General features: G+C 44.8%; 1 protein-coding gene across 1 annotated transcript in view; it reads left to right on the top strand.

The window, feature by feature from the left end:
• LOC147659385 (relaxin receptor 1-like) overlaps positions 1-12,907 on the top strand; it is a 219,062-nt gene extending 206,155 nt beyond the window's left edge. The window contains exon 8 of the mRNA XM_086951781.1: positions 12,829-12,907. Coding sequence (XP_086807907.1) covers positions 12,829-12,907 — 79 coding nt within the window. The remainder of the gene's footprint in view (positions 1-12,828) is intronic.
• Positions 12,908-27,836: the final 14,929 nt, after the last annotated feature.

The following is a 27,836-nucleotide window of genomic DNA, read 5'->3' on the forward strand; positions in this document are numbered from 1 at the left end:
TATACAATAAACCGTTTTTTTCTAAAAACGTGGGATAAGTTCTAGTGGTTGGATCCTGCCCACTTCGTGCCACCTGCCATGCGTTGGCGAGACTTGCGTCATTCAATTGGGCAGTCCTGAAGTGAGTATCCCGGGCCCAAGGTTCTGCGGCCAACAAGGTGTCATGGGGCAGAGATAGATGTTGTAAGGTTTCCAACAGCAAAGTACTAAAGGAAGGATTATCAGTCCCTATGATTATGGGCTCAGGTAAACCCGCCATAACTCCCACTACGACTTCCATATTCTTTCCTGAAGGTGTATGAAGGGTGATTTTAGCTACGGGATATTCCTTGACGTCCCCATGGACACAACGGATACTAACCCGTTTCCCTGGAATGTGAGAGTGGCGGTCTACTAGCTCTTCCCTTACTACTGAATGTTTGCACCCGGAATCTAGCAAGGCTCGTATACTAGTACCGTTTAAAATGACACGTACATAGAAGGTGGTTCCGGTTTCTTGTGCATACAGGATAGACCTGGGAGCATAGCTCACATCCATAGGTTCGTCTTCTCTGTCTTTTTTCTTTCGACAAAATCGAGCAATATGTCCCCATTCTCCACAGTCATAACATTGAGGCCCTGAATTGGGAAGTTCAGGTCGTTGGAACCGGATTTTCGGGGGTTCAGGAGTGGGTTTTTGAAACCGTTTCTCAGTTTTGACAGGTGAAATGATTTTAGTATTTCTTTCGGGCTCCTTCATGTACGGCTTACCCTGAGCCCGGGCATAACAAGTAGCCATTTCGATAGCATGCTCCAAGGTTAACCCCGCATGTTGTTTGAGCCACCTTTGGGTACTATAGGGAAGGGACTCGATAAACTGTTCGAGATATATTTTATTCATAATGGCGTCGAGGTTCCCTTCATTTGGCTTTAACCACAAGTCGGCAGACTCCTTTAGTTTAAAGAACAGGGTTTTGGGTAGATCCCCTGGTGACCCCTTCTCTTGCCGAAACCTTAATCGATGGGTTTCTTCGTCTACCCCCAACCTATCGAGGATGTATTGTTTCACAACCGCATATGCAGTTGTTCCATCCCGGTTTACTGTCTGATATGCTGCCTGGGCCTCACCAGTCAGCAACGGCGCCAAATAGAAGGGCCACCTATCACCTGGCCAGGAACTAGCTCTCGCCGCTCTTTCAAAGTTCAAAAAGAAAGCAATGGAACGACAGTACCTGGAGGTGGGGCTGTAGCCCTTCCCTGTCCTATGACATTCATCAACTGTGTTTGTCCTTCCGCCAATTTTAGGATATTATCGGACTGAGTTTGAATGGCTTGGGAAAACGCAGTCCGGTCTGCTTCCATTTGGGACAAAAGATTCTCCATCTTGTATCGGATGGCGTGGTTCACTGGATGATCCGAGTCACGGCACCACTTGTGGGGAACGGGGACGGGAGAATGAGAGTCGGTACGAGTTGAAGCAGGTCTGTAACTCTTTTTATTCGGTTTAACAACACCGAGATAAGTTCAAGGTTTGAAAGTACAGTCTCCTGGGAAACAAACAATGCACGAGGGTCCTCTCCTTTGGGGAAGGGTCCGGGTCTTCGGTTCCAGTCTTGAGGAAGCGGAAGTTGACCACAGGGCTGGAGATCACTCGGAGAAAAGGAAAGAAAAACAGCCACGTTAGGGGCTGGGCTCGACATATACAAATGTGGGAGGAGGGTAGGGTAGTGAGGGTTCACCAGGTTACTAACACCAAACCTATCAGTCAGGGAGTGTAGGCGGCCGACAAGATACGACGGTAGTGACCACCCTCAGACTACCCCGTCCCACCCCGTGATTTGAACAACCCTTGAAAACGCCCCCGTACCTTGTGGAGCCACACTTCTCCCCTGGAAGTGTGGCGGGGCGGCTCGTGGTATCGTTGGCCTCCTGGCTTGTCGTCACTCAGTTTCAGGGGTCCCAGCAGCGGTTCCACGACAGCGGCTCCGTCTTCCTCCGTGGCGTCCTCCTCGTGTTCCAACTGGCGTTCCGAAGGTTTCGCGCCGGCAATCCAGAACGGAGCTTCCTTAAACGCCCCCGCCTCCTCCGGTTGGTCAGTATCGGGTGACGTCGTCTGACCTGATTGGGCGAGTGCAGGTGGACATGCCCCTAGCGTCACAGGGTCTGGATACAGAGGTACACGTCCCTGAGGCAGAGCCGGGGAGATCCAGGAAACGTCCAAAGGATCCTGCGGACGGGGTGGAAAGGAAGAAGCATTAGCAAGGACACCCCGTCCGTCCGAGTCAGGGAGTTCATCTAAGTCAGGAAGCTCCGCTTCGTGACAGTATCCTTATGTGATATCAACAAATGGATCATCAGTCTACTTTTGTTGTACTGTCCTACTGATGCTCCATTAACCAAACTACACTGGTTCATGGTAGAAATCATCTTGCATGTTTTGGAGAGGGAAAATGTAGTAGTGTTGGGCAATTTAAATCGCTGATTATTGGCCACATTGTCACAACACTTAAATTCACCAATGATCAGGCTGGGTGTTATTTGAAACTGCTCAGCAATTACCTTTCTGACCCTTTGTGGACAGCATGTGAAGCTATAACCAAACAGGAATGAGTTCCATTTAATCTGGACTGGCCCTTACAGGGCTCCTTTTTATATCTCTGCTTTGGGTCTGCAAAAATCCTGTAATTCTTCTTTAATGCAACCTGAATGAAACTGAAAATTATTTAACCCAGCAACCATGGGCCGCCTTTTGCCCAAAGCCACGTACTCCTTCAGATCCTTTGCCTTCTGAACATATCCAAAGAATATAGCACAGCGTTTCCCAAACTGTGGCTCGTGACCCACGAGTGGACGGGGAGCCAAATTTTGATGGGTCACAAAAGTCCTGGTCTATATGTAAGTGATATTTAAATGAGTAGCCCTGTTTTTGCACCAGTGTAAAGGTGGCTGAACACAGAGATATTTTAAGGCATGGACTAAATGTGTATTAGCCCAGTGCCCCAGCCTTTAAGGGGGCACCTGAGAGATGCGGCTCTCTCAGGTGGAGACTGACTCCAAGCGATAACTGAGCAGAGGGGGACTAATCTTTCTATAAAAACAAAGGTTTTTATTTCTTTTTTTAGTGATAGAGAGAGAGGCAGTCCTATGAAGGTTAACAGGGAGAGCATTCCACAGTATGGAGATCAGAAATGTAAAGGAACTGCCTCCCCGTCAAACCCTAGAACATGTTGGATCCTGCATCATACGAAGGTTATTAAACCTGAGCAATCTGCATTGCTTAGAAGGTCGAAGTCTGTTTCTCAGATAAGAAGGGCCTTCACCTGCGAAAGCTCTATGTGTCAGGGTAAGGGCTTCAACTTTGATGCGCTCAGTCATAGTCAGACAGTGTGCTTCCTTCAAATGGGGCGAGATAGACTGCCGGAGAGGAACTCTCTGGATAAGCTTTGCTGCTGCATTTTGAATGACCGAAGCCTTCCAATTAGAAAAGCAGGAAGGCCCAAATAGAGACTATTAGCATAGTCTAAATGATAGGTTACATAGGTGTGAACTCGCGTTTTCTGTGTAGCCTCAGGTACCAGGTGCAGCAGCTTCTTTAACAATTTAAGTTTAGCGATACAGACAGACAATACATGCTTAATTTGAGTAGAAAAGGAAAGGGTTGAATCAAATAATAGTCCCAAATTTCTAGTGGAAGAGACAGGAGCTGGAGAGGGAATTAGTGCTTCCGGCCACCATCGGCAATGGGGTGGGGACCACTGGCTCCAAAAAAGGACTTCTGTTTTGTCAGAATTAATTTGAGGAATTTAGAATCCATCCAACCAGTGAATCCCTTACGGCACTCCTTAAGCTTGATGAGGGCAGAATCTGAATGCGCTTGAAAAGACATAAAAGCTGGGTTCCATCAGCATATGTTACCACCTGCACACCCAATGATTCCATTAAACAAGCCAGAGGGGCAAAATATATGTTGAAGAGGGTAGGCCTCAAAGCTTAATCCTGAAAACTCCATATAAAAGGGGTTCAGGAAGGGACGAGAAAGAGTGGCGATGCACCTAGTGAGATCGGTCCTCCAAGAAAGATTTTGGCCAAGAAAGGGCCTTGCCTTGGATATCTGCCAATCTAAGTTTGTCTAAAAGGCTGGCATGCAAGACCATATCGAAAGCTGCAGACAGATCCATCAAAACCACCATTACTGAGTGTCCACAGTCCAGGTTCTCTTTAATATACTCCTTAACCTCCAGTAAAGCGGATTCAGTGCTGAAACGTGATTTAAAGGCAGATTATGAATCTTGAAGTAGGCCATTAGTTTTCACAAAATATGACAACTGTCGATTTACCAGTTTCTTCAAGATTTTGGTAGCCACTGGCACTGCATTAGGAGCCAGATGTACGACCCTTACTTTTTGTGACTCGCAAATTGCGACGCTTTGTGACTCACAAAATGCAATGTACAACTGTGTCACAGAAACTGTTAGCGATTCCTATTGGGGTTGCAAATTTCCTGCCTCATTAATATTCATGAGGCAGGTGCTACTTGCGACCCCATTAGGAATGGCTAGCACTCCCAGGGATAGTGGCCTGCTGGGGTTAGCAGACCACCATGTCAGTGACTGCTTTGTAAATGAATCAGTTTTTTTTTATTTCAGCCCGTTGCATTTAAAAAATAAAAATAAAACTGTTACAGTTACATTTTTAAAGAGCAGGCAGTGGTCCTTAGGACCATAGCCTGCTCTTAAAAAAAAAAATTCGCACACACTCACAAATGGGATGGGGTCCCCTCCGGGTCCCCTTCCTATTTGCGAGTGGCTTACTATCTACTTCAAGTAGGTGGTAAACTGCAAGTCTTTTGCAACCACAAAACTAACATACATTGCAGTTAGACTCGCTATTAGGAAAGGATGCCCTTGGCAGCCCCTTCCTAATTGTGAGTCGCAAACCATATTTTGCGAGTCAGTAATTGGTTACTGACTCGCAAAATAGGGTTTGTACATGGGGCCGACCAATTTTGCGGTCGCAAATGGGTCAAATTCCCGTTTGCGACCACAAAAAAAGGTCGTACATCTGCCCCAAGATTTCTTAGGTAGGGATAAAAAGAAAGCGTGTTTCCAATCTGAGGAAACAGACCTACTTCCAAAGAGGTGTTCCATATTTATTGAGCACCGTGAATTAATCTTAAACTTAGAGGGCCCGATTCACAAAAGTCATCTAGGACAAAATCCTAACTTTATGACTTTCGGTATTCACAAAAGGCATTTAGGAGTTGTAAAGTTAGAATTTTGTCTTAAGTTTTGGTTATAAGACAAAATCCTAACTTAAGTTTAACCCATATTTAGGACAAACTTAAGACAAAATCCTAACTTTACTACTCCTAAATGCCTTTTGAGAATTCCGAAATTTGGAAAGTTAGGATTTTGTCTCGGATTACTTTTGTGAATCGGGCCCAGATTGTTTTAAAAACCGTTTTCCTTTAATGTATTTTTAATATGGATAATATGTGGGATTTTATACAGATATTTTGCAGGGAGATGTGTTTGTTTTTCACCATCATGCAACATCCATAAAAAAGTGTCTTTTAGATTGAAACAAGACCTCATTTATCAGAAATCGGAGGGTGTCAGAGATTATTTGTAATATCATTAATGAGCTGCTGCAGTATTACACCACTGAAAACACACATTACAGCCCCAGAATATTAGATAGAAACATAGTTTGGATTTGGACCAATGTATCAGTGAACACTCAGTGACCCAGCCAAAAAGGGCATGAAAGAGCTGTAACTGCATCACAAATACAAAGTTGTTTGTAGCTGGGGGCCCCAAAAATACGTTTGGCTCAGAGCCCCTAAAATCCTTAAGATATTCCTGGCTAAATAATGTCACTAAATTCCCTTAAAAAAAACACTGCAAATATTTCCAAGCAAGACTCCAGGTGAAGCATCAAATATGTGTTGCTGCTGTTTTTGTTCTTCACAACATTATTTCAACAGAGAACGTGCTCACTATGCGTGATCATACACAACCATACTATTAGTGTATTACTTTCATACAGAAAATGGGCAATATGGATGTAGCCTAATGGTCAAAGCTGCCAAATTTGGATCTGGGCAACAAGGTTCCTTTGATTTTGGGCAAATCACTTAATCACCCTGTGCTTATAATAAAATTAATCTGACCTTGTGTAATGTAATCTGATGCTCATCTAGCATATATATATATATAAATATATATATACTAGCAGCCCATCCCGACGTTGTCCGAGCAGAAGGGGGCTGGGGGCAGCACCGCTGCAGGAGACGCTCAGCAGAGTGGCCAGCAGCGGGAGCAGCAGGAGCGTCGAGTCTGTGTGTGTTTTCCTTAGGGAACCCTTTGCGTGGCGTCGTGAAGGCTGTGACGTATGTAATAGCAATAGGCGGGCCATGAATGTAGCGTTCCTACGTAACGCGTCTTGTTGATGGAAGCCGCACCGTTGAAGGAAGCTGCGCCCCTTATAAGGGTAGTTACTGAACTAATGCGCCGAGTGTGTCTGCCTGAAGTGAATACTCATCAACTTCTACATTCAAGGCAAATGTGAATGTTTTTTTCCGTTTACTTACACATGGTGACATCCCTCAAACCCCCGCCCATGCTGTTTATGTCACCTCCCTCAGTAAGTTACACCCTCCCACGCCCACGCTCTTTATGTGCCCACCGTAACTATCGCTTACTTCTATAGATGCTTCAATGTTGCAGCGAGTTTCTGTCTTCATGCAGCGAGTTTCTGTATTACTGAACTCGCAGTGTTTTGTGTGTGCCTGCTGCGCTCTGTGTGCCTGAAACTCGCAGACCCTGGAAGCGAGTAACGTTGTATGGACCATGCCCCTCTGCCAATGTTGCCGCCCACAGGTTTAGTTTGACACGCCCATGCTACTCCTTAACAGCAGAAGAACACCCACAAGGAACTACTTTACCCCGAATATTGTTTTCACTTTGTAATGTATATGTTGCCCAAATGAATAGCCTATGTCCATCTCCTGGACCTCCCCTTTCCAACGCTGTATTGGGTGTTGTGATTGGTGGTGTACTTTTCGAGTTTACCTGACTCAAAGGACACAGTTCTTTCTTTATAATAGTAGTATAGAAATATATATATGGAAAGAAAGAGTTGCGGCTTGGTGGGGATGCACTTACAGGTAGGAATTGATGCCAGCGCAAGGGCGCGAGCTGCGAACAGAGTCCCTTTCCTGCCAGACGCGTTTCGGGCCAATGCAGTGGCAGCACATGTGACATGATGGCAAGCTGCAGGCACCAGTAAATACCCTCAGTAATTATGCACAGGTGTAAAACCTGAAGCAATGATCTCTGGGGCTGGTGGTTCCATAAAACCCAAGTGGGTCGCCGCCGCCATTCGCATGCAAAAAAAGTATTAAAGGGATTGCCAATATCCCCGCAAGCACCCCGCAAGTAAAGGCACTGGTGCCTGCAGCTTGCCGTCATGTCACATGTGCTGCCACTGAAGAGGGCGTTGGCCCAAAACGCGTCTGGCAGGAAAGGGACTCTGTTCGCAGCTCGCGCCCTTGCGCTGGCATCAATTCCTACCTGTAAGTGCATCCCCACCTAGCGGCAACTCTTTCTTTCCAGATATATATATATATATATATATATATCACGCAGTTTCCGTATCAGCAGACACAAAACTACAATCCCAGTAGTCAAGAAGGATACGGACACGGACCTCAGTTCAGTGCTTTTCTTTATTTTCGGTGCTTAAGCGTCACGACGCGTTTCGGTCCCGCCTTGGACCTTGATCACATGACACAGTGTGAAGGATCACATAGGTTTAAATACTCTGCCAGTGATGATGACATCAGCACAATACAGCAGGAAAACGTAGCCGTAGACATAAAAGAGTTCCATTGGAACAAAACCACAGTTCATATCGGTATTTGATTCAATATGTCAATTAAAATGGTACATGAAACCCATGTTGATCAAAGTACATTTTTAACGTGATAAAGTGCAATATTAAACATAAATAAAGTAAAAAACTTGTTTTACCTTATTCATTAAAGTGCTAGTGCAAGTGCAAAAAACAGGTAAATTCTTATAGGTGCGCAATGATGTTCACAAGAATATTTACAATTTTGAGCCCAAAATTGGTTAAGCATTATGCGCAGAGATATCGTAAATGACGGTATAAATACCCGAACTTTCCCATCTTTAAAGATGAGCATATTTGTCACATGGACAATTTCAGGAAAGTCTTGGAAAATTTTTTAAAAAGTTTTTGGGGAAGATTTTGGAGCCCCAATAAAATTGATTTGGACAATTCAGTTACATATGAGGATGTAGATTCGCTGTATTGCAATCAAAGGTTAATTTGGAATGTATAAGATTTAGCTCATCAAACAGATTGCATAATATTAATTTCTGTATTCTAACAGTGATCTCATTATTGTTGCACTCATATTATGGCAAGTTTGGTTGCACAGGGTAAAGGGTTACCCACAGTAATAGGAAGTAGAGACCTTCATAGGATGATCTCATACTATTGCGTATATGCATACTTATAATTGATAAAATACATAAATACATCCTACAGTTCATATAAATATAAATCACAATATAAATATGGATAAAAATAGGATAAAAACTGCATACACATTGTGTGGACAAACCGCAACAATAATGCCAGCCTAAAGAGTTTCTGTTTGTGCGAGATGACTGTACGAAAATCACAGTGGATGAGGTACTTAAAATTCAGATCAACCAGAAAACTATACACTATTATACCAGATGCATTTGTCATAAGGAGGTTTACAAACAGGTGGATAGATCTTCAGTCATGTTTAAACCTGTGGGCTGTTTGGTGTTATATATATGTATATATATATATATATATATATATATATATATATATATATATATATATATATATATATATATATATATATATATACCAGCAGCCCGTCCCGACCTTGTCTGGGAGCAATCAGTCTTCAGGGCCCTCGCCCGCCCCGGCCCCCGCCCACCCCGACATTGTCCATGGGTCCCCCGGAGTAGCAGCCCATCCCGACCTTGGCTTCAGGGCCCCCGCCCGCCCGACATTGTCCGTGGGTCCCCCAGAGCCTTACCTCATCCGCCTCACCTCCCCGCTCTCCTGAGTTCACCGGTCCGCCGCTCCTCACTGCTCCTCCCCTCTCCTCCCCGCCTGTCCGCCGCTCATCTCCGCTCCTCCCAGCCTGTCCGCCGCTTCTCGCTGCTCCTCCCCGCCTGTCCGCCGCTCCTCCCCGCGCTCATGTCCGCCGCTCCTCCTCGCGCTCCTGGACGTCGTTCCTCCCCGCGCTCCTGATGTCAGCACGCACTTCACGCCCGGCGCTACTTCCATGGGACTACTTTTGTTTTTCTCGTAAATTTTTTAAATAACGTATATTTTTTTTATTTATATAGCCTATGTCCATCTGCACACCCTGACAATTTCAACAATGTATCGGGTGTGTGGATTGGTGCTGTGGTTCCCGAGTTTACCCGCCTCAAAGGTTCAAAGTTCTTCCTTTATAATAGTAGTATAGATTTCCAAGCCAGTATTCTTTGAAATCTTGCTTCCCCTGCCTCTGTTTTCTACCTCATTTAGTAGGAAATTTTTCTCTATTAGTTAAATAATCACTGCTAATGCCTGTTCCAGACTACAGGCCATAAGTTTGAATCCTACCAAGGCCAACACAGCCTTCCATCCTTCCGAGGACAGTCAACTGAGAACTATCAAATCTGTGAAAAGAAGAACTCATTGATAACAGCACTTTAAAATGACAAAATGGTGGTATGGATAGCTAAATCAAAATAAGTTGGCATTATTTTCTCTCCCACAATCTCCTGTAAGGGTTTGAGCAGATTCTCCAAGGGCCCTCAACTCAGTGCCATATATAATAATGCTTTGGGAATGAGCGACTGTCACTACCAGTGTGCCCAAAATTCTTCAATGGGTGGCCCCATGCAGCCCAAAGACTAATGACGATCTCGATATCGATATGGGAGACTCGGGTGTACCATATCACATTCTGTAGGGGGGGCAATCATTTTGCACTACGCCACTGGCTTTCCTCTCAGTGTAATTGTGTTCTGGGCTAATCTCCCATCACTGCTCAGTGGTCTGAGAAGATTAGTCCTTCCTGCTCAGTTGCAGCAGGGGGGCAAGCAACAGCTGTGACTGCATGTTAGAGTCTGTGGTTTGCAGTATAACCCCCGCACACAGAAAAGTGACAGGAAAGAGCAGTAACACCTCTGCTGCTACAGACGGACATTATGAAGATCACACAGTGCTATAGTGTACACCTGCACAGTGAATTTCGACCATGAAAATTTTTTCTTCGCCCCAATTGCTGCTGGAAATCAAAATGTCCGGGGAGCAAGTGGGACATAAATGTTCATACATTTAAACATGCACACAGCTGCACTAATTCATTAGCCCAGGGCAGAACCAGTTAATTATAATCTGGGTTAATTGAACTATGTGGCGGGGATGATCATGCCTCAGAGTTGACTTCATTTGATGACAAGAAAAGGCAAACTATGCAGCATAATGCATCGCATTTTGTGATAGTATTATTTCGTTATTACAATTCTTAACACTGTGTGCTCGTCGGTTTTACTTCATTAATAAAAGTTTAACATCCTGATATAGCAATATTCAAGAGAAAGGTGACCAGTCAAACTTTGTGAGGGGCCTTCCATTGCACTGCAACTTGTAACCACACTTTTAGTCACTGTTGATCGGTGTGAGCTACAAACAAAACATTGTTTTTGTTAAAATCTTCAGATTATGCAGCAGTTGATGGATAATTTGGCAAATGTGGCAAACGACACGAAAATAGCATGAGTGCAGTGACCATGATTGTAAGCACTTGCACAGGAAGACTCTCCTCAGACCCCCCAAAACGCAAAAAGAGGTGTGCAGAGGGAGGCCTAGCTACGAACCTTACCCGAGTTTTGGAAAAAGAACAGCGAAGCACGTCTTTTCCTAGAAGCAAAACTCATGTGCTCTACTCTCATTCTTGTAGTGTTGGGTCAGGTAAGAGCAATGAGTGGTTAGATGACTGGATCTACAAATCATTAACGTGTCCTACACATTTCTTCTTGCGCCATGAGTTATGTTATGTTATGTTAGTATGATTTTGTAGAGCGCACGTTCACCCTGGGGTTTCTTGGTGCTGTGTACCGCTGGAGAAACCCGTCCTGGCTTTCCCTGTGAGATGGTCCCTATTGGGCATCCGCAAGGTGAAGCCAGGCAGCGAGGGGGCCGTTGTGGAGATTAAGCAAGCTATTGCCCAGAGTTGCAGCGTGGGACCCATGGTTAGAGAGGCACCGAGGCTAGATTTATCGAGCCCGCTGACATTGGTTCTGTACCCTGCCGCGTCGGGAATTGAACCCTGGTCCCGGGCCGACCTCAGCTTCTGGGTCTGCCGCCTCTAACCGGTGAGCCACACTTCTGAGTACTGCATATATTCAAACGGAACACCCGGTCTCTGCAGGAACGAACAACATGTCATTAATAATTACGGCGCAGAGGCACAGCAGAGGCACAGCACTGATGTCAGCACGCACGTCGCGGCCGGCGCTACTTCCATGGAACTACTTTTTTTTTTCTCAGAATTTTTTTAAATAACGTATATTTTTTTCATTTTCATTTATATAGCCTATGTCTATCTGCACACCCTGACAATTTCAACGATGTATCGGGTGTCTGGATTGGAGCTGTGGTTCCCGAGTTTACCCGCCTCAAAGGTTCAAAGTTCTTCCTTTATAATAGTAGTATAGATATATATTCAAAAATACACCACTGGGCCTTGTTTTAACACAAAAATGGATATGATTCCTTACCCCATACTCTGCTGCAGAAGTGGTTTCTCAAATTTGCTAAACTCACGGGTATCAACACCAAGGCTTTTAAGAAGGCTTGTGATTTCAGTAACCAGATGGCACAGCCAACACCACACTCTGAAAGTGCTCCAGCTCCAGTGCAGTTCTCCTTCCGTTACCTTTATGGGCAGATCAACGTCTTGGCCACAGTCTACTGTCGAAGTGTGTGGTCAAGGTTATGACTGTTACAAACATTTGCTGTTGTTACATTAAAAACATTGCAACTTCTTGTGGCCATTAAAGTTATGTAGGTCTACAATTTGGGTTGTGGTTATAAAGGTTTGGAAAGCATTGTGATAGCATTATAAGAATATGGGGCCTTATTTATGAAGGCCTTGCGTCGCCGGTGCGTCACTTTTAACATGGGAAAAAGTGATGCACCGGTGGCACAAGGCCTTCATAAATAAGGCCCATGGTCTATTGTTTGTATGAGGTGCTACTCCTACAAAACAGGAAGCTATCTCTGTCAACCCAGTCAAAAAACAACACATGGACAGAGCTTCTGCTCTCTGATGACTGCTCATGGGGAAGAAGGAACAATGCTCATGGGAAGGGCAGCAGATAATATATTTAAGAAGTGCAAAGATATGGGAGTTTTTTCAATACAAAATTGATTTTGTCTGAGAAATACCAATTGGAATACCATTTTCCTGACTTTTTCTTCCACAAAGTAAGTAAGCTGTGTTTGACTTATTTTGCTAAAACCTCAGATGCCGAGAAAGCCGAATTGATCATCTTGCCACTGAAAAAGTCATGCTCTTATATTTTGTGTTTGTGTTTTTGTTGCTCTCCCACCAGGCACCTCCTAAATCAGTTTCATAGCACAGCTGGTAATCTAGAAAGGCTGCAAGTCCGTTGAAAGAGCTGGGTGCTTAGTGTGGATAATGGAACTTTTGACAAGTGTGGTTCTTATACATTTTCTGCTGTGTCTATAATTGTTTGCTTTCTTTCCCTGCAGTGTCTTGCTGAACAATTCCATCAAAGAAATACCCCAAAAAACCATTTGTGCAGAAATGCCTCGCTTGAACTGGCTGTGAGTATCTTTTCCCATTGTACAGGGGCCTGAAGAGGTCTTGGGTGGTGTTTACTAGTACAATACAGAACTAATAAATTGACCAAATAATCAATTTTCTTACACCACAGGACATAGAGAAAGTTTATGCTAGTGGGCCTGGGTCAGCTGGGCGTCTGTCCTATCATGTACATGCTTGGAGTTACTAGTCAGTGTATCGTAATGCATATGTGTTCTTACCCCTGAGAGTTAATTGGTAGCCTATTGTATTGTGTACACATGGCTGTGCCTAGGCAGTATCTGACCCCTCACAATGCACACATGTTGGTAGGCTTCTCAAGGCCATTACACAAATACTACATGGCCTGGAGAGTATTAGCTAGTGTCTCACAACAAAGACTTTGAGGGATGCACTCTCGGTCAGAAATCTTTGCATAATCAGTTCATTCATGCCTGTTTGTGTTCTGTGTCTAAAACAGAAAAACACCGAGAAGTATGTATCCAGACTTATGTATTCAAATATACCTGCTACAAATGTCAAACTAGGCAGCACACCTTTCACATATCAATGTGGCTCAAAAAGCACAGAAACATATACATTATTTTCACATTGTGGAAACATTGTCGGTACTGGTAGGATGCTAATGGTCTTCTGGGATCAATGTATGTCATCAAGACCTTTTTACCACTGATGTCCTGGGAATTTACCTTAGTTTTAAACCCAAAATTGAGCACCAAGACATGCCTTTACCAGTTCACTCTGAGAGTAGCTAAGTCGGCCAGTGCAAGGCCCACTCAGGGAGGTGTTGGGGGCAGAGACTCAGATAGGTAATATTTCAATGTCTAGTCAGTGCTTTGATCTCAGCAGACAATACAATCTGCACTTAAATGCCAGAGGGCAATATTATGATGTATTACTAGTAAGGTAACTTCTCATAGGAAATGGGGTAGTCGGTATTGACTTAATTCGCTCCAATGGGGCAGTTACCACTACATTAAGTGTAAGTATAAACTGTTGCACTTGTGTGGGGGTTCTACTGTGGTCCACCATCCACCCCTCTTAAACAATGGTGATTGAATAGCATGTAACATAAAACGTTCTCCACGTAGTGTTCCATTTTTGCAGTGCACTTTGTCTTGTGCGCTTAAGTCTCTGCATGCCAGCGCTGCTGCTGATGGCTGGGGCAAGGGCTGCACCTTCTCAACGGGGTGTGTTGTCCACATGATCCACTGAGGAGGATTACGCAGCCTTTGTCCCAGCCCAGCTGACACTGCTGCTGTCTCCAGTCGGTTGTACCGGCATTGGGGGAGAGGAGGTTGGTCTCACTTGGATTTAATCGGTGTCTGGTGAGCCACACTTTTTTTGGGTCTAAACAAAACTCGCCACCCAAACAAAGTGTAGAGCACATCCCAGTTGGCAGTAGTGATCCATTGCAGTGAGCAATCTGAGTCTAGCACCAATCTTCCCAATCTCACTTTGCTTACTGCTGATATGACACCCGAGCGCTGCCGCTTTCCAAGTGCTTAGGAGTCCCAGGTGCTGTCGGATTGTATGATGTGGTCTAGTGGTTGGGGTGGAGTTAAGAGGGAGGAGCAGGAACGGGAGGAGCCAGGGACAGGAACCACGGCAGTTAGAGTAGGGACAAGGACCGAGTAAGAAACATGAAATAAAGCTCCAGTAACCTACAACTATAGTCTGTGATTATTTGTAGCAGGATGCTACAACTGGCGACGAGGGTGGGATCGGTGTGTCCACCACCCACTGAACCCTGCAGGAGCGTCTTGTCCCAAGCAGCATCAGAAAAGGAGAAGTGCTGCTGCAAAGAGTGAGGCTGCCGCCTGAATCGAGAGGCCAGCAGCAGGTGACCCCATTCCCCAGTCAGGAGACTGCGTGGAGCCCAAGAGGAGTCGAAGCAACAAGCGCCGGGGCGTTTGAGCAGTGAAGCCCCTGATCGCGCCAAAACGCGACTCACGCCTGATGCGTGCAAGTCGGCAGGCAAGTCGGCATGCAATGAGAAGAGCAGAGGTCGGGAGCCCACCCCGACTCTGCCTGCCCCACAAGCCACGAAAAAGTGCCTCCTGATATTGTTTTGTGCCCCAGGAAGGCCCCACTGACCAGCGCTATCAAGCGCCCGAAAGACTGAGCGTGAACGCTTCACGACATCGGGATCTCACCCCCGATGCGTGAGATTTGGCAAGGTGTCGCCGAGGGAGCGAGGGACCCAGAAAAGCAAGGTGGGAGCACACCCCAACCTTACCTGAACGTGGCAGATGGGAAAAGGTGTGGAGACCTGGAAGGTGCTGCCCTCGAGACCAGATGCCGGCGAGTTCTGCTTGAAGTGATCCGGGTGAATGGACTGTGAGGAAGTCTCGTGTGAACCGAGACTTCAATGACCGGCGGCCATATCAGAGTCAGGCAGCCTGTAGAGACACCCCTATTAAATGCCCAAGCGGCCATCTTTAAGTCAGGCAAACAGAAGTTGGGAAATGAGCATTGACACAGACAACAAAACAAGCATTGGAAATCACAGAGAACAAGCACTAACAACTGTAACAAAACAAGCATTGGTAACTGCAAGATAGATAAGGCACTGACAACTGTAACAAAGCAAGCATTGGTAAACGCAAGATAGATAAGCACAAGCAAATACGAGAGGTGCAACAAGAAAACAAACATTGTTAAATGGAAGGGAGCAAAGAAAACAAGCACTGGTAAAGACAAGGGAAAGAACGCAACAAACATTGGCAAATGTAGAGAGCAAGCACTAACGAAGGTAAAGGAATAAACACGGACAGAAACAGAGGTAGATAGAAGCAACGAGTGGACACAAACAAGCACGGGCAAATGCAAGAGGTGCCCAAGGATAAACAAGCACGAGTACAAGCGACCTGAAACAAAAGGAACCCAAGCGTCAATAAACGCAATAAGCACTGGCAAGTGCAAGAGATACACTGAAAGCAAACACACGTGTCAAGTATAAGCAAGCCCGAGCGAATGCAAATCCATGATCGCACAAGCACAAACCAACACAAACCTGAACATACCAAGCATGGACGAATACAAATCCTGAGTGTAGCGAGCACGAGCGAAAGGCCAGCACCAAAGAAAATGTTCAGCACCAAGTGAAGATAAACAATTAAAAAAAAAAAATAACAAGATAAGAAAATAAATGATCCGGAAGCATGAGTAAGTGAACATCAAAGGAAATAGTCTCTCATCAGTGAAACTCACTGAGGCAACCATACTAAGGGTGGACAGAATACAGTAGTTACCCAGGTGTGGCGCACCTCCCCAGAATCAAAAGAAATGATCCAGCGCGGAATCTCGGCAGAAGAAGATCAGCAAATAAGACGGGAAGCAAAGTGAACGATCCTACAACGGTAGCAGTCGGAAACCTTCCTCCCTCATGGCGGTGGGTACAGCAACCTTTCGGTCCGATCCTTGCATTGAAGTACCGCCCCCGGTGACCCAGACTGACCGTCAGAGTTTGGGCCCCAAATGGAACCGGTGGCTGGAATCATTGGACGATTTCCTCGACGCGATCGATGAACGAAGAGATAGAAAATGTCTGACACTACTTCTCCAGCTGATAGGTCACGAGGGCCGACGTCTAGTCAGAACATTTCCTGAAAAGGATACCGAGACCTATGAGAAACTCCAAAAGAAATTACGTACCTATTTCCATGCACCAGTAGACGTAGATCATGCTCGCATCGCCTTCATCACAGCACGACAGGAACCAGGAGAACCACTGCCAAAATTCATTGCCCGGCTGCAAAGACTGGTACCTGGCTGCTACTTCAATACCTTTACAAATGAAGAAGCCGTTCGGCTTCGGATTATCGAAGGTTGCTCAAATGCAGACACAAAGCGCAAGATTCTTCGGGGGCAGTGGTCGCTAAAGAGAATCATCAGAGGGGCCGAGATTGGAGTGCGGGTAAAAACAAAAGACTTATCGAGAGACGTGCACTGGAATGCAAGACACATGGATGTCTGGAAAGGAACATCCCTCATGTCCGGGGGCAAGGCCCAGGAAACAAACAAAACTGAAAGGAGGGAGGGTGAATCAGAGCCAAGACGAAACAAGAGACATAGCGTCATGGAATACTCCAAGTCAACATCACAAAAGACCAGGATGAGTCAGGATTGCGATAGCGGCACTGATACAACCTCACGGAGTCATTCAACTTCAAGGAGTCAGTCAACAGATGGTGAGACTGATACAACCTCACGGAGTTACTCAACCTCAAGGAGCCAGTCAACCGATGGTGGAAATGGTTATGAAGCAGATGAAGCGTCAAGTGGGACAGATCACACCCATGGACAAGATGGCAGCCTGCTCAATAAGAGGGCAAGAAAGACAAACTACAGAAGATGGGACCAATCCCGTCAACGCCGGAAATCGGCACACGAACATCCCTGGGCATCCTCCCACTATGCACCAAAGTCTGTAGACGAATTAGAGGAAGCATCAAGCAGTGAGACACATCACCCCAATGGCACGGACGTCAGCACACCCAACAAGCGAAAAGAAGAAACTAACCACATGAGGAGTGGTGAGCCACTCAGACACCGGAAAGGGGGGGGCATGTGCACTCAAGACAGTTGTGTCAATGAGAAAACGGAGAAGAGACAACTGATGTCCCGTGAAAAGGGTAAAGACCAAATGCTCCGAGATCAAACTAAAGAAGCAAACGTGTGGTTAGCAAACAATCTCTCCATTGCAACAACAGAAAAGACACATGAAGAGACGTACCCAAAGGGATGCTCCGTAGATAGCTCCGATTCCAGGAGCATGTCATCCCAGACTACCAACTCAATAAACTTATCAGTAACGACGCCCTCAAAGGAACGTTCTCAAAAGGAATCGGCGAACGACTCCTCCGAGTCGGAAAATATGTCTGTCCGATCATTCAGGTCAACAAAATCATGGTCCCGACCACGTCCATGGCATCAATCAGCTGAACGCACAACAGAACCAAAGGACAACATGTCACATCAGTCATCGCCATTTCAAGACATGAGTAATATGCCGTCACCCCTGATGGGGTCAGCGAGGCTGACTAAAAGAACTGACGGAAGGAAAACAAAGAGATGGGACAGTATCTACCAAGTGGAAAAGGATTACCCTGTCACCCCGGAAGGAGGACCAAAAGTGATGACAGAGATAGACTGTCACCGAACGAGAGAGAAACAGGTACATGACCGGATGGTCAGGGGTTTCGCCAGTCTCAAACATGAGTGGGAGAGGGAGAGACAAACAGAGGCAGCAAACGAGTCCAAGAATCAAGACAGGACACCCATTTCAGATAGTACATTAACGTCTGGCATGCCTGACGGTGAACAGAAGAACAGTGCTGCTCCCAACCTGACAAGACAAAGAGAAATAACCTTACAGGTGGGGGCTCAGAAGAAGAAGACCGGAACATTGTCCACTCCCGAAGGAGATCAACCGTCAACAGAACAAGAGTCACCAAGGAAAGCAGACTGCCACTGCCGAGCTGAGCCAGTAGCAGTCACACAACATGAAAGAACCTTGATAACTGCGGAACCGGATAATAAACAGCCTACACATAATGGGTTGCATTCTCAAAAGTGCACTCCCGTAGTCAAGGATGTCTTGGTTAAGACACCGGAAAGATTGATCAATGTCAGGACCACCACGGATTCGACACTACTGATGCTTGAAGAACAAGCTGTCCGCCAACCCGTGTGGTGGATTGAAGAATTGCGAACACTGTGGAAATTAAGTTCATTTTGTTAAGAAGGGGGGAGATGTCGGATTGTATGATGTGGTCTAGTGGTTGGGGTGGAGTTAAGAGGGAGGAGCAGGAACGGGAGGAGCCAGGGACAGGAACCACGGCAGTTAGAGTAGGGACAAGGACCGAGTAAGAAACATGAAATAAAGCTCCAGTAACCTACAACTATAGTCTGTGATTATTTGTAGCAGGATGCTACAGGTGCTATGTCTCTCTTGAGAAAAAAACTGTGGGATCCTTTGTGGGCTTTGTGAGCACTGGATCATCACAGTACTCCTGTTTCTGGGCTTGCTGCAGAGGCACCATGTCCACAAGGCCATGCAGTCTAACAGAGCATCCATGGCGGGCTGCTACAGGCAACCTCCAGTTCTTTCTGCTTCAGCTCCTCGGAGTGCTTTTATAGGTGGTATCTTCCTCATGGAAGGGCACCTTCAATATCCCTCCTCAGCTGTCAGTCCGCTCCTTTTCTCAGGCACCTTTTCTCCTGGTAAGTCGCAAGACGTCTGGGTTCGAGTTTATGAACTTGACAAAGGAAAGTTGGCATTCAGTACCACCAGCCCTGAAACACTAAAGAGTTTCTCGGTCTCCACTGCTGTGAGGCCCCGATTCTGGCTTTAGAGAAATCTTATCACCATATCTAATAGTTTTTGCCCAATACTTATGTCAGGTTTAAAGACTTAGGGCTAGATGTAGGTAAATAGTATTTACAGATTCGTAAATACCGAATTTTACCGATTCGGTACTTACGAATCGGTAAATGCTATGTAGCTAAAAATTCGGTAAAAATTACTGAATCGTTAAGATTCGGTAATTACCGAATCTGTATTTACCGATTCGGTAATTGCCATTCATTCCATGGGCCTGGAGGCCCATAGGAATGAATGTCAATTACCGAATCTGTAATTACCGATTCTGGAAAATTGGGAAAGAGTCAAGGGTGGCAGGGTGGCACTTTGACACCCTGTTGCACCCCTGAATAGTGCTGGTGTGCACATGTGGCACACATACATGCCCTAAGGGCATGTATGTCTGTCACATGGCACAGGTGTAAATGCACAGATTTGCATTTACGCAGATATTAGTTATTTACCGCCAACTAATAGTTGGTGGTAAATAACGAATCCTTAAAGCACAAAAGCACTCTTTAAAGTGCTTCCTACATCTCATTTACCGATTCGGTAAATCCCAAATCAGTAAATACTGATTAATTATTTACCGAATCGGTAAATATACCACCTACATAAGAAAAGGCTATTACCGGTCGGTAACGGCCGATTTCGGGATTTAATAGTATAGGAGCATAACGCGTCAAGTGCTTACTTTAGAGGATACAAGTTAGGTGAAAAAGCAACAATTGGAGGAGAAACTTCTTTAACAATCAGTAGTTCTTCATGTAAGGTCATCCTTTATGAAGAAGTAGATAAACAAGGTATCAAACGCTCCCTGACATGAGGACAGGTATAAGAGATAAAGAAAGAATTTCAGAAGAAAAATATGAATGAAATCTGGCTCCAAAGCAGCAAAATTAAGGGCCAAAATAGTAGGAAGTGGGATATAAATGCTGAGAAAAATAATGGAACAAATGTGTTGCAATGGATCTGTCACTTGTCAGTGCCTCCTTAAACGTGGGTCAAACAGGAACTGACATCACAGGAAAAGATGTAACACCCCCACACAATGTAAAGGAATTACTGGTTGATTAAGTGCAGGTGCCAACTTATGATAGTCTAAGATAAGGCATGCACCAATACATCTTTAAACCAGGAAAATAGCTGATAATGAAGTGGTAGTGTGTGAAAAAATGCCCTTCCAGTTTGTCTACTAGTCCTGTATTGAATATTTTTTAGGCACTGAAAATTTCGATGATCAGTTTGAATTTTGAAAGTTCTCCAGAGCTCAGCAAAAGATGCCTCAATTTTGTACAAATCATGTTCATGGCTAAAAGCTCTTAAAATTCTGTACAATCTCTGTTAAAACATGAGACTAATAAAGGGCAAGGTGTTCCTGTTTTGTAGTAAAAAAACATTGTTTTAATCATATTAGATGTCCTTTTCTGCATGTTCATCCCAGCAAAAAAAAACTTTTCATGTATTCCTTTTTGGGAGACCGTGATATCCCTGGTTATTTCTAAAAATCAGAAATAATTGGTGATATAAATTTGTAAATTCAAGGAAACTTTTAGGCATTTTAACTTTAGTATGTCAGGCAATTAAAAGATTGCACAATACTTGGGGCCTCATTAGGATGGCGGACGGACCTGCGTCCATCCGCCACCCCCGAGGTGGAGGGACCGTCCGCAGGGGCAGCGGCTGTCCCTCCGGTTCAATTAGTATGTGACCGCCACCCTGTCAGTCACATCCTGTATCTTTAACCTTGCGGCGGGTGCTGCTTGAAGCGGCAGCCGCCGCAAGGTTAAAAATGCATGTTTAACATTTACATGCACAAAGCGGCAGGCACCGCGCGGTGCCTGCTGCTTTGTGCATGTAAATGCTGGGGGGTACCATAGGTACCCCCCATGTGCACCCCCCACCCCGACACCCTAGGGGCCCGCAACCGGCCCCCAAACACCAAAGACCACATGCTTTTACACGGCGGAAAAGCCGCCATGGAAAAGCATGTGACAATGCACATCCTAATTTGGCTGACGGTGTCTTGCAGACACCGCCACCAAATGACCCTCCAAACCCTGCGGATTAGCGGCGGAACGGACCTGCCGTCCGCCGCTGGTCCCACCGCAATCCCACCGCCATCCTAATCTGGTGGTGGGTGTAGTCTGTGGCCGCGGCGGTGAATCCACATCCTCCGGGCCGCAGGTGGCTTCCGCCGGCCCGGAGGATGCGGATTCACCGCCATCCTAATGAAGCCCTTGGTTTGGATTCATGGAAAGGGCAGAAGTATCCACATCCAAGATAATTAGTCATTTTCTTCTCAAATTTAAATTTCTAAGGTTTTCAAGACAAATAGTCTGCTAAATCCACATGTTCCAGATATGATATATATATATATATATGGAAAACACCAAAATATTGACTAGACAGTGCTGTAAAAAGTGACTTTAACCGCTTCGCTGCTGTGGACATTCCGCCGCAGTGTGGAAAAAAATGATGCATGCGCCGTTTGGACGGCCAGCTGCCGTCCTTTGCACACGCCCACTGTGATGTCGGACGGCCGCTGGTCGTCTGGCGCTTGGAAAAGGTTAAGCACCAGGAAATAAATTCATACACAACTAAAATGGCATTTTATGATATTCAGCATGTCCAGATGGGGTGGGAAAGGCTATTTTCCACTCATTGTCCTCTTTTATGTGTACTCTTTTTTACACACAAAAGGGCAAGAGGTGAAGAATTCTCAACCATTATTCTCCCATAATAAATGTACACACAACAAAGGGTTCCACAGCTATCTCAGACATTTGATAGTTATTTCACACAGAGAAAAGGCAATAGGACAAACTATGTTCTTCATTACAGGAAGGTGCAACCAACATCATAGCCATCAGAAGTGGTTGCAAACGTATCAACTGTGAAATCAGTGTAAATTCACTCACTAATAATAACCAGCATACTTGCACAGTTTGGTTTTAAAACCAAGTATAAACAAAAGTAGTAAAAGAACAGGCTTGTCTTACCCGGGTACAAGGAGGGGTAATGCTTGAACCCGGAAACCCAAGGAGGCATCGTTCTGTTGTCATACTCTAAGGGATATATAGGTGCATGGTTATTTATAGTGTGTTCCATTATTTGGGAGGGGGGTTGGAAAAAGGAGATGTTGATGCTTAGATAATTCACTGAAAATAAACATGCCCACAACGAGCAACATGATTTACCTCCACTGGTCCCCACTTTGTCAGGCCACTGCATGAAGCTATTCACCAAATGAGCCTGAGGGGGCTATGCAGATGCAAAGCTTATGGTTCTCCCATCTCTAAATGAGGCAGAAGGACCAAGAGTTTGGCAGGCAGGGTAGTCTGTCACGTTTGCGACGAGAGTAACTGCTCAGCAAACCTTAAATTAGGTCCTTGGTGAACTCATCTTCTTTTGCTTTGTAACATCGCATTGTCCATTCATTCTACCTGTAAATCCATACCTTACACAGATTATTAGTTTCCCACTTACATATGTCCATATTGGTCAATAGTGTAATATTATGGTGGTAAACTGTACCACTTATTCTTGCTGCTTTGGGGTCATCTGGTTTTTGACTTCTCTCTTTTGCTGGCTATAACTATTGCTATTGCTGTCTGGCGGTGTCCTTGGACCTGCATTGGGTGAGTTTTATCTCAGTTGACCTGCAATCCTGGAAGTTTGCAAGGGCTTTCCATGTGCTGTTTAAGCTCAGTAATAATATGTTATTAGACATAAAGCATCTAGCCAATATTCTAGGTAGATTCAAATGCTGATATTGCTAAATTGCTGCAGATTGTAAGCCGGCCACATTGACATCTTATACCCCTGCTTCAGTGTATTACAGGGATTATGGTTAGGTAGTATTTTAAATTGCTTTTTATAAGAAATATTTGTTATTTTTTGCATACTTTTTTTAAATATTTGTTTTTGATGTTTAATGTTATTTATTTTTCAGGATATTGGGCTTTATATGTTTTGTTGGGTTGGGAGGCTTTTAAAACGTTTTTAATAAATGTGAAATTAATTCATTTTTATTATTTTATTTAATTGGTAAATATATTTGTCACGTTTTTATGTTCCTGGTTGTTGTTTTTAATAGGGGTCTTAAGTGGGTAATATTTCAAAATTTAAATCTTTTACATTAAAAAAAATATTTGTCTTATGTTTTGGGGGTTAAATTGTTTTACATTTTTTTATTGTTTTAATAAAAAATAATTTGTTTTAATAAAGAATATTTGAGGGATTTTTATTTTTTTTGTTCTTGAAAAAAGAATTATTAGTTGCTTTAAATTAAAATCCAACCAAATTTCCTTTTTAAATTGTACATTTCTTTATGTAATTTTTCCCTTTAGCAGTGATTAATTTGTTGGGGACATAGTAAATCTGACTCCTCTCCATCCCCATCCCCCTAAGAGTCCAATGTTTTTCCCATGGTTACTAAGGGTAGTGGGCAACAGTAAATAATGTGCCTCACCTCCCCCCTCACCTCCGGTCCAACATTTTTCCCAATCTTGCTTACTTTGCAGTGGGAATAGCGAATCTGACCCGCCCAGAGTTCAACACTTCCCCTAATGTTGCTTTGTTTCAAATGAGAACAGTAAATATGACTCATCCAGAATCCCACTCTTTCTCCAATTATGTTATGTTTGAAGTGGGACTAGCTACTCTAACCTTCCTTACAAATATTATTTAATTTCTAAATATTTAAGTGTATTCGAAATTGTTTTGTGTTCGTTGATTTATATATAATTATTTTTAACATTTGAAAAAAAGTTATTTGGGTCGAAATTTTATGTTATTTTCAGATACATTGATGCCCATAAAAATCATTTTAGTCCTTTTAATTGATTTATCTTCTGTAATTTAAGGTATACAACGTTTAGCACGCATTTGTTACAACGCACTACCATTACAACGCAGGCATTACCACGCATACCATTACAACGCATTGCGCTGGGGGGCGCTCTAGGATAGGGAATAAGTTTAATTTTATATCCAACACCTTCCCTAGTGTCCACGGGGACTGGAGTTGGAATATAAAATTATACTTACCACTATCCAGCACCTCAAAGCGCTATGCGTTGTAACGGTATTCGTTGTAAATACCGCGTTGTAAAGGTATGCGGGGTAATAGTATGCGTGCTAACGTCATACATCCATTAAACTACTTTAAATCTAGAAGATCTATAATTTTTCATTAATTATAATTTAAAGTAGACACATTTAAAAACAATCTTTTTATTTGTTTTATATACCATCAAAAAGAACAAGAGCAAAGCTCACAAATAGAAATTCCTACCTTCATGTTACACAATACATCATGTCATAGCATTTGGCATTTCAGGGCTGCACAGTAGTGTCCACTTATATGTTCCAAACCACCTCCCTCTCAGTCACATTTTCGGCAAGTTGGACGGGCTGGGGACTGGGAGACCCCACACTGTGAGGGGTCCCTGCCTCTGGGGCACAGCCCATCTCCAACCCTGTATCAGTCATCACGTGCCAGTGATGGATGTCCTCCGATCCATCCGCACCTTGGTCATCTCTTCAGCTAGCAACCATTCCGGGACATCAGAAAACAATGGGGCCACATAAGGATCCCTGGTGCATCCATTATATTATAATTCTGTTTTACCAAGAGCAATACCAAGGATACAAATTAATAACAGATTTTTCCTATTTTATAAGTAGAATGTAGTCCCAACACTCAGTGTTTCAAGGTACACTCTGCTGTCAGTCCAGTAAGTGGGCACCACCGGGCATGTCCACAACATATCCAGGAAATCAGCTGGAGTCAGTCCACATGTAGGGCAGTCTCCTTTGTATGGCAGATACATTTTACTAAGAGTAAGAGAGGTGAAGTAGGCTGGATGAAATGTCTTCATATTTATCAGAAGAAACCAAGCGTGGCTAGTCGTGGTCTTCTGAAATCCTAGTACTCTGTCCCACTCAGTCAGTGAAAGGAACTCCTACATCCCACTCCCAGTTTTGCTCTCACAGTCGGGGGCACCTTACCCGGGATTAATGCCTTGTACAACTGAGACACATATCTTCCTCCCTCCTGCAAACCCACATGACACTGAATGTGTATGACATCGGCGAGCACCCCGGGAACCCACACCAACTTGATCAAAGTGTTGCAGTCAGTCGAGCGTATGTCAGAAATTGCCCTGCACCAATACAGCATTTTTCTTGTGCCATTTCAAACATGAGATAGGTTTCCTGCATATACATTACCCATTTCTCAACAGCATCCCTCCAGCCTTCCAGCTCCCCTAGGAAGCAGGCTAAGGTACCAAAACACAGCCTGGGTTTATATTTTGGTGTCTGAGCTAAAAGGACACATATCTACTGCGAAGTTCCCAAATCTGAGACATGAGAGATACTGAATATGGAACACCCTGGTCTTCCCACTGTATTTCTAGGTGTGCCATTTTTAAGTCTCCCCATATGTAACAACAATGAAGGAGCCTCTTTTTCTGTTTGGGCATCTCAACGTGCCACAACAGAAGTTGTTGCGACATATGGGCCCAATTACGATCTCTGTAGGAAAGTCTCCGACCATAGGTCGGAGGCTTTCCAACTGAGATCGTCGGTTTCACTTCCGACTGCCTAATTACAATTTAGGCGGTCAGAAGTGAAACCAGCCGGTCATACCAGCTGGATTTTGACTGGCTCAAGGAGCCCATCGGCCAGTCGGAGACTAGCCAGTAATCCTTATGGACAGCATTTTATGCTGTCCGGATAATGCTCGGTTTCCGGCAGGATTTCCATGCTGAGCTTTCTGACATGAAAAGCCTGCCAGAAAGCGAGTTTGGCCCTAGAAGCCTCTTGTTGGGGGTAGACGGGGCACCTATGGTGCCCCCTTATTGATCCCTGAACATTGCGTCGGGCACACTGAGGTGCCTGCCACGCAGTGCAGAGATGAACACAATCTCCCATTTCCCTATGAGAGCTTGTGCTTCAGTCAGTAAAAGGAATAGGAAAATGTGAGCATGCAATCGCACCACAAGCGGTTGCATTGTAATTAGGCGGTCAGGACCATCGACCAGAGGTCCGTTGGACCTGTATCGGTGACGGTGTCCCGAAGTCGTAATAATCCCCTTAGAGTCAGGTACTGATATACTTCCTTTGCCGTAGGGCAGTTTTAGCGTGTCCAGCTTTATCCTGGTATGCACACTGGCCCAGAGGAATGCAGTGATCATCTTATCTATTTGTCTGAAAACAGACCGTAGGAGTAGACTCATTATGCCCTGGAAATCAGAGCCATCTAGTGAGTATGATTATTTTACAAACTGCTATCCTGCATCCTTTGGACAATGGTAGAAGGGGTTGGACCTTTCCAGGCCTTCTAAGAGGTTCCCATTGTTGAGCGTGGGGTCATCATCAGGGGTGTAAGTAACATGTATCCCTAAATATTTCACTGATTGTGGTTGCCACTGTATCCCACTGTCAAGTGGATCAAACACCCCTGGGTGTCAGTGAGGGCGCCCATAGGAAACAACCTATATTTATTCTGGTTAGACACCAGCCAGACGCCTGCCATATGTCCTCTCAGTGCTGCAGCAAACACGGCATTGCGTCCTTGAGTCCCTCATATGTAGACCTACGTGTTGTCTGTATACATAGACACCACATGCATTCCCAAGCTGACCCACACCCTCCAGTCCATCATCTCTATAAGCAGTGTGTTCACTGTCAGTTCAATGGCTAATGCGAACAGGACCTGCGACAATGGGTATCTCTTACGGGGATCTCATTGAAGCTCCCACTTTTCAGACAACATCATTCCTTCTGTGTGGACCCTGGAATCAGGACAAGTATACAAGAATTTGATCCATCTGAGGATCCCCGGGCCAAAGTTCATCTCTTTAAGGACCACAAACATGTAGTCCCTGCCCACTGTATTGATTGCTTATTCTATATACAAGGAGGCCACAGCCTAGCAACCACCATCAGAGTATAGGGTGTGTTCTACATGCGTCAGTCAGTGAAGGTTAAGTATTGTGCTTCGGTGTGGGATGAGACCTGTCTGATCTTCGTTAACCAACATCCCCAAGACACCTGTCAGGCGATTGTAAGTTTACTCAGTATTTTGGTGTCCATGTTATCAGGGACAACGGACAATATGGACCTAGCACGGTGGGGTCTTTGTCAGGCTTCCACCACCAACATCGCCTCTTTCATTGATGAGGCCAAGAGCCCATCCTGCAATGCCTCCTATGCCCCTTTCCTAAGTTTGTCCATCAGCAATGCAAGCGCCATCTTATAAAATTCAGGGGGCAGACTATCAGGTCCGGGTGTATTTCTGTTATGCATATTCTCGAGTGCTGAGTTTTCCACTGGTAAATGGGATGGTCTAGTTGCTACCGGTCCTCTCTCAATAGGCGGATAAGTTCTTCAATTACAAATATGCAGTGATCTGGTGGCCATCTAGCACCTTCCCTTGGGTGTAAACCTGTTGCAGATGCTGTTGAAAGGCCTTGTTAATATCTCTGCCTGGGTATGGTGGACCCTACCTGCGTTGTCAATCACTGCGGCGATACAAGGCCTATTGTTCTCCCCCTG

Source organism: Lissotriton vulgaris, unplaced genomic scaffold, assembly GCF_964263255.1.
Source record: "Lissotriton vulgaris unplaced genomic scaffold, aLisVul1.2 SCAFFOLD_1635, whole genome shotgun sequence".
In the NCBI taxonomy this organism is placed as follows: Eukaryota; Metazoa; Chordata; class Amphibia; order Caudata; family Salamandridae; genus Lissotriton; species Lissotriton vulgaris.